Genomic DNA, 9,810 nt, shown 5'->3' with positions numbered 1-9,810 from the left:
GGCCCCAAACTCCTGTGTAATGTTGCCACACGGTGTTTCACAAATATCACTACCTTCACCAGGACAGGGATTTAATCCTTTCTATCCCCAGTGTAACACGGCTCAGAAGCGTAATGAACAAATATTTGTTACACATTTAGAGGGTTGTATATGAAAATTGCTAGAGGTATAATTTATGAAAGAAGCATATAAAACAGTTGCAAAAATGGCTTTTCTTTGTTCTTAAACACCTTGTTCTTTTTTTCCCCCATGTGTGGGAACTACGACCCCTTTTTTAACATCTAAGGAGGAAAAGGAGCTGTGAAGGAACCCAGTCCCCCTCACCCCCCGTTTGTTACCTTCAAATTGATCCTGAGGTTGGTTCTGCGGAGAAGGGCTGGCGTTTGGTTAAACACAGACTGGGCTGAGCAAACAGGTTGAAAACTCCCTTGGACTTTCTCACTTCCAGCACTGTCAGCCTGCCACCAGCCCGGCTCAGTCGACCAGCTAGCAGGCTTTGCTCAGCAGGCTGCTTCGGCCAGATACCTGCTTGGGGTCTGTGTCTGCTCCAAGAGGAGGAGGACCAGGAGGAGGATGACGGGCTTGCAGGTAAGGGGTCGGGCGCCCACAACCCACCAGTGCTGGCTGTGGACACCCCTTCTCTGCTGACACCAGATTTTTGGCATCTGTTTCATTTCCATGTGCCCCTCTTTTGTGTTTCAAGGTGTGTTTTTAAAGCTCTCTTGGGATAAAGGATTTTGCTGTGTTTTGTCTATAAACAGGCTTTTCTCTCCCTGTTCTCCTTTGGAAATCATTCTTGGTCAGGCTGTCCCAGCACAGGACCTCTTAATTTGGATTTGTCCTTCCCCCACCCTCCGCGTGCACCCCTCCTCCTGCCCTGGCTGCCAAGGAGGTGTTTCCCCCTCAGCCTATGAAATCTGGCTGGTAACATCTGCCCAGATGTTGCAACCCTGGCCGCCATCTTCCCCGGCAGCCCAGGGGAGCAGCGTCTCCATCCCAGGGCAGTTTCTCAGTCCCACACACAGGGCATGCCGGCACACCGGGGCTCCGGCCGTGCCCTCCTCTCCGAGCCCCAGCGAGGCAGCCAGGAGGAGCTTTCCCTGCTGCCGTTTGCCAGAGCATGGGGGAATTTGGGGAGAAGGGAGGGACGTGACGGGTTTATGGTTCATGCGTAGGACTGCCAGTATCACAACCCCGAACCTCATCGACACCTCGCTGTGGCAGCACAGGGGGCCAGCCACCCCAGGGCCATTGGGGCATGTGAGAAACGCTGCAGCAGGCAGGAGCGGCAAGGGCTCACCCCAGGACCGCTGCGGGTGTCGAGAGCTTGTGCAGGACCATCGTGTTTCTCCCCAGACTTCGGGGCTGTCATTGTTACTAAGCCTTTTCCTAGCTCTGGATATGCCTGACACATACGTGTGTGGTCCTTCACCGCCTTCTGCGATGTTCATTATTTTACATAGTGGTCTTACAAGTCTTCTTATTCATCTCTGAAGAGTCCTGCCTTCTCATACAGTAAAATTTCGCCATGCTTCTTCCTTGCTTGTCCCTGACCCCCCCCAACTTTCACCATCCTCTTTCAGCAGTGGGGCAGCCTAGCCCCCATACCACTCCAGATGAGTGGCCTGACAGCACCCTCTGTCTCTGTCTCCGACTCATTCCTAGCAGACCCTAACACCTTGTTGGCCGGTGTGACTGTGGCTCCAGGTTGAGCATAGGTCTGCCTAGAGCTGGCCATGGGAACGGGCTGCTCTGCCAGTGCCTTCTCTCCAAGACATCATATGCATCCATACCCCATCATCACCTCTCCCTAGCCCATCTTCTCTTTGCATCTTTCCTCCAAAAGTGTTGCTTCACCCTTCCTCTCCGCTCCTTCTGGCATCCATCCTTCTCTTCCCTCCTCCACCAAGTGCCCTGACCCACCTTGGAGCTGGGCAGGTCCTTTCAGGAAGGGTCTGGCCCTGGACCATCCCCGGCACTTTTGGAGCAGAGAGTTGGCGAGACGTCAGGGTGATGGCAGCTCCTGCCGGGGATGTTGGCTCTGCGGCACCAGGGCAGCATCGGGGCAGAGCTCCACTTTGGGTGCTTTGGTTTTATCCCACAAGGAGGCTGTGGAGCCCCACGCAGAGGGTGAAAGACCTGCCCTGCTCGTTGCCCCGAATGCTCATGTCCCTGTTTCTGCGGGTTTGTGTTAGACGCTCCGGTGTTGACTGGTCTGAGCTGATACAAAGTGCCATGCCTTTTGTCTAGAGGTGAATGTTGTTTTCCTGTGTCCTGCAGCAGGAGCTGATAGAGGAATGTATTATGCAGCATTTGAAGAAGGGCCTTAATTATTTTGCAGTCTATGTGTTCAGACTTCAAATGCGTTTTTCCCATGCCTGCTGTCTAATCCAGTGAACAAAAGGTTATGGTTTATAGGTCAGAGCACGATACCCATTGTGAGCACTCTGCTTTGCATCCTGGTTATTCCAATCAATGGGTTTTGCTGATTTTCTTATGCTGTGCTGGGCTTTTATCTCTCCCATTTTATTGAAAAACAACAAAACAAAAAACAAAGTGGAGTCAGATGAATTCCTAAGATCCCGTTTGCTTAAAAAGCAACAGAATCACAAACAAAATAACAACAGTAATTAAAAGCAGAAGTGAAAATAAAGGACCACAGAGAACTCTTTGTTTTACAGAGAAACCACCTGCCCAATTACCAGAATAGTGCCCATCAACCTACCCAACCTGGAGATACTTAGAACATGGCTAGGAGCTGTGGAGTCCAGGCGGAGACTTAGAGGGAGGTCACTTTGGACTAAAAACACAGTACCATTTCATGGAGAAGGGTCGGTTTCCATCTTTCCAGATTTTTTTCGCTCAGGAAGGATGCTCTGGTGCGGGTGCGGGGCAGGCAGAAAGGGGTCATTTCCCCTGGCTTGGGGCCACCCTGTGCAATGCAAACTGAGAGGTGGGAGGTGGGCTCAGAAGGTCAGCAGGGAGAAGGGCCATGCTGTGCCTGGCCCCTGTGCCACTGCTCCCGACTGACCTGCATTGGCAGGGTCCCCACGTGGTGCTCCAGAGCCCTGGAGCACGACACCTCTGCTGCACGCTGGGAGCTGGTGTGGTGCAGCTATTTTTGGCAGCCCAAGTAGTGTTTGACACTGACCCCTAAGGACATGGAGAGGAGGGAAGCCTCTCTGAGGTCTGCCACAGGGAAAGACAAAATGAGTGAATGAGAAAAGCCACACCGAACATCCAGGCAAAGCCTTGGAGCCACACTCAGGGTGATAAATCACCGGCAGGACGACATCCCCCCTCCCGCGGCTGCAGTCTTGCCAATGTCTTTTTTTCAGCCCTCAATGCAGTTACCTGAGGATTAATTTTTTTTTTTTTTTCTTGGCAAGGAAGAATTGATTTGACCAAACAATGATGCAGCAGCTTCTGCCACCACCCTCAGGGCAGCGGGACGATGCCACCCTCTCCCAAACACTGCCTCTTCCCTGCCTCAGCTCCCCTGCCCCAGACCACCCAGCCTCCTGCATCACTGGACGGTGACCAGCGGCTCTGCAGCCCCCGGTGATGCGCAGCCGAGGAAGGCAGCGGCTCTCCGTCCAGCCCAGGGGGAAGCCGCCTGCATCGCTGCACTTGGGAGCCAGCCACCCGTGCAGGGCCAGGCGAGTTGCTGTGCAGCACCAACGTGGACATGGAGCAGCTGCTGGCACGAGATGCTTGCTGCTGAGTTGGTTTTCTTTCCTTCCCCTGGCCCAGCAAGCAGAAGCAAAGGGGCTTTTGGGGATGCGGATGGGCAGGCCAGCTGTGCAGGTCGCCAGCTTTTTAGCCTGAAGGATGGGGGATGGATTTCTCACAGCAAAATCTCTGTGCCTCCTTCCCCCCTCGCCCCCAGTGTGGCAGGGGGCTGCCGGGGAGCACACGCTGGTTACCAGATACACAAACCCACCAAAGAACCACAGGCTGTGCCCTCCCAGTTCTCCACCAGCTTTAAGTTGAGCATTTTGCAGGTGATGCTCAGCAAAGCAGCCTGCACGTTGCATTAACCCTCTCCTTGCTGTGCTAATGGCAGAGCCTGCTGGGCCTTGCTGGCTATGCCTCCAGAAAATCAGCATGCCCCCCTTCTCCTCCTCTTCCCCCTTTCCTCCCCTTTTCATCAAGGCTGCCCCGCAGCAAATGCTCCCACCACCTTTATGTTGCTGGCAGAGGAAGATGCAGTGCAGAGGTCTCAGTTAATTCTGGAACTGCTGCAGTCCCATCAGATATTGCTGCATTTCCGTTTAAAAGAGGGGAGGAAAAAAAGAAAAAAAAAAGAAAGAAGTGCTCCAGTACAATACATTTGCCAAGGCTGCTTAGGTGACCTGCTGCTTTGCATATCAATATACTTCTTGCAGAACCCAGTGGAGAGCAGAGTCCTAGCGATGTACGTTCGTTTGTAAGAAGGAGAGAAATATCCTCCCTGAACCAACGGAATCCGAGATGTTTTCAGGTTCAGGCTAAGCAGGGCTTCCAGCCAGCCTGGCTCCCCCTGGGAATGGACGTTTCTTGCAGGTGGCTGAAAGGTGCCTGAGGAAAGCACAGGGAGGTTTCAGGTTTGCTCTCTGAGCGTCTGCTACACTGGGAAATTTCTAGGGGGGCTGCAAATTGCACAGGGCTGAGAACCCCTGGGGGAAATAATCCAGGCACTATAATAATATAATAAACCAGGTATAGGGTCTTTGTCACTCCACCTTCGTGTCAGACCTCTGCCTCCCAGGGTGTCGCACCGTACTGAGGGTGGGTGCCTGCTGCTTGCTGGGGTTTCTCAGCGCTGGAGCCCCCCGGCAGCTGCAGGGGCACAGCAGCACTGCAGTGCCGCAGCCACCCCGTCGCAGCAAGCGTGCATGTGTCAGCCAAGTGTTGGGACTCCTGGGCTTTGCCATCCCAGCGCCGCTGTGTGAAGGCAGACAAGTAGCCCGGCTACTCTTGCAGTTGATAGAGGGGAGCATTAATATTTAACTCTCTCCCCAGGCCACGGAGCTGAACCATTGATCGCTGCCAAAACACCTCTGCGTTCACGCAGAGTTCAACAGAGTTGCTTCATGCCTTTCTATAGCATCTGAAGGGACGGTATTTACATTTCTGTCAGTGCAAAGCTAAGGTCTCTGTTATACCTGCTTCCCTTGTGTGTCTCAGGTTTACTGTGGGGCTTTTCTCAGTGCCGCAAAGCTGAGAGCCGCATCCTCCGGGGTCCTGTGGCTTTTAGCCACGCTCTCCCTCAGACCACAGCAGCTGTAGGCAGAGCAGGGATGGGAGCAGGTCTTGTCCGTCCATGAGTCTCTCAGGTATACATCGCCCTAGAAAACCGGATTATCACCTGGTAATGGATTACTTCTTGCTTACTACCATGGTGGACAGTTCATGCCCAACTGGGCGATACTCATTTAGGGCAAATCAGTGACATATAGTTTAAGTCCCAGCCGAGTTTCCTTTCCTCCCCCATCCCAACTGCGTCCTGACCTTTTTCTTGATGGTCATGGGGATGTATCACAAGAACCTGACAACGAAACAACTCCCAGTTTCAATCCCTGAGCGTCCGAGGGCCATGACTCAGTGCACGAATTTGCAAAGCAGTCTGCAGATTTTGGAAAATCCGCGATTCAAATGAAGTCAGATTTAATTCTGATGGTGCTAGCACACCTCCATAATGTTGTTGCGCAGTTCTTCTTCCTATACATCACCCTGTTGTTCTTGAGTCTGACTGTACATGTGATATTTGGCTTATTTCTCAAGTGCCTGCACGGTGCAGAATGTGGTCAAAATGTACATGCAGATTTAGCAGAAGAGCAAATCCTGTCTCTGCTTCTCAGTCCACCATGCGGTTAGCTAATGAAGCGAATCCAGGAGCTGTGAAAATGGTCTGTGGCAATACACAAGTAGATCACTTGAGAAAGTCTTAATGCATACAAAGAGCCTGAAAAAAAGCATGGGAAGTGGTGGATGGGTTGTCTGGAGAGGTTTTGCTTGTGTTTTCAAGAGACTGATGAGTTGTGTGGTTTATTTTACAGTACATGTCGGGATTTGGAAATGAACATGTTTCTGAGGATCCACGCTGTCCAGGAGCTTTACCGGAGGGACAGGTACTGAGTTTTTTAAAGCGCTTTACTAAAATGACATGGAATAGAGTGAATATCTGTTCCCTGGGCTTCTTTTCATCTTAACATGTTTCCTTTCTCTCTGCCACCACAAAAGTCTCTAGGAGCCTTCTTTATGCAGGACTGGAATAATAAGATGCTGGCAAAAATCAGAATTAAAGATTTCCATTCATACTTTCTATTTTTAAGTTACTTGTGAGCTTCCAAGTTTCACCTAGGGGGTTATGACCTGCCTAAATTACCTCCGCTCAACACCATTTTTTCCAAAAGGAGTTTGCAATAGAAGTGGCTCAGCCACACTGAGAAGGAAGACATCGGCTCTGGAATAAACCGGAGCAGAAATTTGAAGCTTGGCAGAGAGACATGCTCACTCAGGAGAGGCGGCTTTTGGGATTTCTGTAGGAATTGGGTTCGATGAAGCTGGCTTATAAGCCTTTGGCAGGAGAACATCTTCTTTGCAGGGAGGGGACATGAATGCCTGTAGTAATAAACCGACAGATTCACTCGTAAAAGTAACTTCTGAGCATGTTAGATTAAAATAAATTATGTTGGGTTTTTCTGTTTTAAAGAAAGGAATCACGACCCATGTGATGCTAGCCACTCAGTCTGCAGAGGCAAGAACGAAATCCTGAAGAATTAGAGCTCTCTCATCTCCTTTACACTGGTCTCCTTTACACCAGCACACATTTTGAGGCTGACTGTGCCCTCCCTTGGATGCCCTGTAATCTCTTGGACTTGGATGGCAGCATCTTACGCTCAGTCAATGACATCCCTTGGTGCAAGTCAGCTCCTCTTCAGCCTCTGTGCAAAGAGGCCAGCAGAATTAAGGTCAAAGAGCGAACTTCGCCCTTCGCTTTTCCTGAGTTTTCTGGATCTCCCCAGTTCTGATGTTTTACATGTTGTGTGCCAGTGTGGATAGTAACACACAACACTAGAACACGTTAAATGCATATATATGTCCCCTAGGTCTGCATTGCAGACTATGGTGTGCCCACAAGAAAGAAAAACTGCTGTGCTGGATCAGACTGATGGCTCAGCTGGTGCAGTGTCTTGTTTCTAAGACTGGCTATAGCAGATGGGTGCAGAAAAGATGTAAGAAAGAGGCACCTTAAAACTGGGAGATCAATAGCGGTGACTGCTGGTCGGAACAGGCAGTGGGCTGTGGTGGATGTGCTCCTCGTGATTTCCCAGTGCAGCACCACTTTCCAGGCGAGGAGACCCCTCGTGGGGTACCCTCACATGGACAGAGTTTGGACTCGGTGTCAAAAGAGTTAATAGAAAAATCTGAAAACAAGTTAGACAAAAAAATCTCCAGTCCCAGGGGTGGATCCTTTCTCCTCTGCAGTATTTATAAGACTGGCATCTGCGGTAGTGCTGGCTAAGATAAAAATGACAAGGGCTATTGATCCCCCTGCTTCACTGCATACCCATACTGACAAGATGGAGTTTGAGGGCTGGAAGCTACGTGCGTTATGAGAGCTTTACCTCTTCCTTCTGCCCACCTGTCAGGGCAGTGTTTGATACTGTGTGGATGGCTGATCTGCTCAGCCGCAGCAGGATGACAGGATGCTAAACTAGACCTTGCAGGAGGGAGATGGGATAGCAAATGGTGTATGACTGTCTCACCGGGGTATTTCCTGCAGTTCTTGGATGCCTTTGCTTCTTGCTGATCTCAAACAAATAGATGCTGGCCTACTTAGATCAAAATGTTTAGTTTCTGTTCTCTGAAAAGGAGCAATCTGTCCTTCAGTTATGAACTCAGAAGAGCTGCTAAACCTGTGCTAGTCACACCTACGGCTCTGCAAAGGGGAAAGTGCCCCCTTTGTACTCCAAAGGAGGACTGTCACTGTGCAGAAGCCCTGTGGAAAAGCAAAGGCTCCCACACAGGTCACTCCCGTTCTTGGGCAGCAAACAGCGCTGGCAGGAGGAAGCAGCATGCCGCCGAAATGCCTGCTCTGGGCATCCCTCCCAGAGGGCAGGAGAAGAAGGGGGCATTTAGTGCATAGGAGGGAAGAAGCAAAGGTGCAGCTGCTGCGAGTCTTTATCAGCCCTCCGGAAAGCCAGACAGACATGATGCTCCGCAGCAACCCATCTGAACACTTGCTCTCAAAAAAATTTGAGCATAATAATGGTCTGCTTTGCAGCCTGCAAGCATTGGGAATAATCCCCTTTTCCCTGACATTCCTGTCGCCGACCCTAGCGAGCACTGCTCCATACAGCTTGCTCTAGCAGCGGGCGTGTTGCCCCAATGGCTGTTGCCGACTCCTTAGGGCACTTCTGTAGCCTCTTGCATATGGGAATGGGTTTTGGGGTCTGGCTGGTACCCACGGGGCATCCAGCCTCACGGGAGCAAGAAGATACGACTACCGGGGCTGATGCACAGACTCAGGAGCACAGTCCACCCCATGGCATCGGGGTGCTGGGTGCCTGCCACAGCCCTCTGCTGGGGGTTCCAGAGCTAAATCCTGTGCCGATGCCTCTCACTCCTTATTTTTCCTTCTCTTCCCATTCAGAATAACCCACAAGTCTGCCCATACGGCCTGTACGCTGAACAGCTCTCGGGCTCTGCCTTCACCTGTCCTCGGCCCACGAATAAGCGAAGGTATCGTGACCCCTGGCAGTGGATGGGTGATGTGGGGCACTTGGGGCGAGCAGTGGGCAGCGATGGAGAGACTACCTCTGTTCCACCAGCGCTTTCTGCGAGCCCGGGCGGGTGGAGGCGGTGAAGGATGCATCCGAAAACCTCCACTGTGTGCTGGGAGAGGGGCAAGGGCAGAAAACCACAGGAGAGGGAGAGGATGGTCGGGTGGGGCGAGTGGGTTGTGAAAATGCTGAGAAAGAGGGTGTCAGGATGGGGAAGAAAATGGTTTTCTGAGCGAGAGAGGAAGGGGAGGGTATGTTCACGGGCGCCAGATGGTCCTGAGGGGGCTGTGTGCTGTGCAAAACAACCTTGGGGTCTCAGCCCTGATGCTACTGCGAAAACATCACCACTGTGACTGGCACTGGTAAGCACCTGATGGACAGTGTCAAAACCAAGCCTCTGAGCAGGACTCTTCCCTCCTCCTAAGGGATGCTCCTGCATGCCGGCTGGGGCCGGTGAGGTGTTAGCTCAGGTTGTACCTGTTTTGGGGCTCAGACCAGCGCCAGGCACCCAGCACGCTGCTTACCACCCCACGTTCCCAGCAGTGCTAGGGACAGCTCGTTCCAGCTGGCAGCAAACGTCCTGGAGCTCTGTCCTGGTCATTGTGCTCCAGCCATGACCAGGTTGCAGAAGATGGGTTTCTCATTTTGCTTCTTCCATGGCGGCTTTTCTGTCCCTTCTGTTGTTCATTCAAATGAAAGGCAAATGCATCATCTGAGCTGCCTAGCAGAGCTCTGCTCTCCAGGCTGGTGCCAGCTCGCAGTGTGCGTGGGAAAGGGATGAATCATTGTTTGCCGCACGAAGATGTCCTTGATGGAAATTTTCCAGCTCTCAAGGGAGAGCTCCCTCCTCCCCTCTCCCACCCACCCAAACTGCAACCACCGCTGTTAACACATCAAAGGCATCGGCAACCCTGCCTAGCTCAGGCTTTCCTGATTACCTCTGCTCTCCAGCCTGATTAAAAGCCCAGCTTCGGGCTTGGCTGCGCCTGTGCACGGCGTGCGGATGCCGGCCGCAGCCACCGGGGCGGCGGGGGGGGCG

At 52.1% G+C, this 9,810-nt stretch overlaps 1 protein-coding gene across 1 annotated transcript in view; it reads left to right on the top strand.

Moving 5' to 3' along the window:
* The first annotated feature begins 573 nt into the window (after positions 1-573).
* The window catches only part of HGD (homogentisate 1,2-dioxygenase), a 26,056-nt gene continuing 16,819 nt past the window's right edge, over positions 574-9,810 (top strand). Inside the window, exons 1-3 of the mRNA XM_009274631.1 lie at positions 574-588; positions 6,042-6,113; positions 8,642-8,730. Of these exons, the coding sequence (XP_009272906.1) occupies positions 574-588; positions 6,042-6,113; positions 8,642-8,730 (176 nt within the window). The remainder of the gene's footprint in view (positions 589-6,041; positions 6,114-8,641; positions 8,731-9,810) is intronic.

Source organism: Aptenodytes forsteri, unplaced genomic scaffold (genome assembly GCF_000699145.1).
Source record: "Aptenodytes forsteri isolate BGI_AS27 unplaced genomic scaffold, ASM69914v1 Scaffold379, whole genome shotgun sequence".
NCBI lineage: Eukaryota > Metazoa > Chordata > Aves > Sphenisciformes > Spheniscidae > Aptenodytes > Aptenodytes forsteri.
This window is presented reverse-complemented; position numbering and strand designations above follow the sequence as displayed.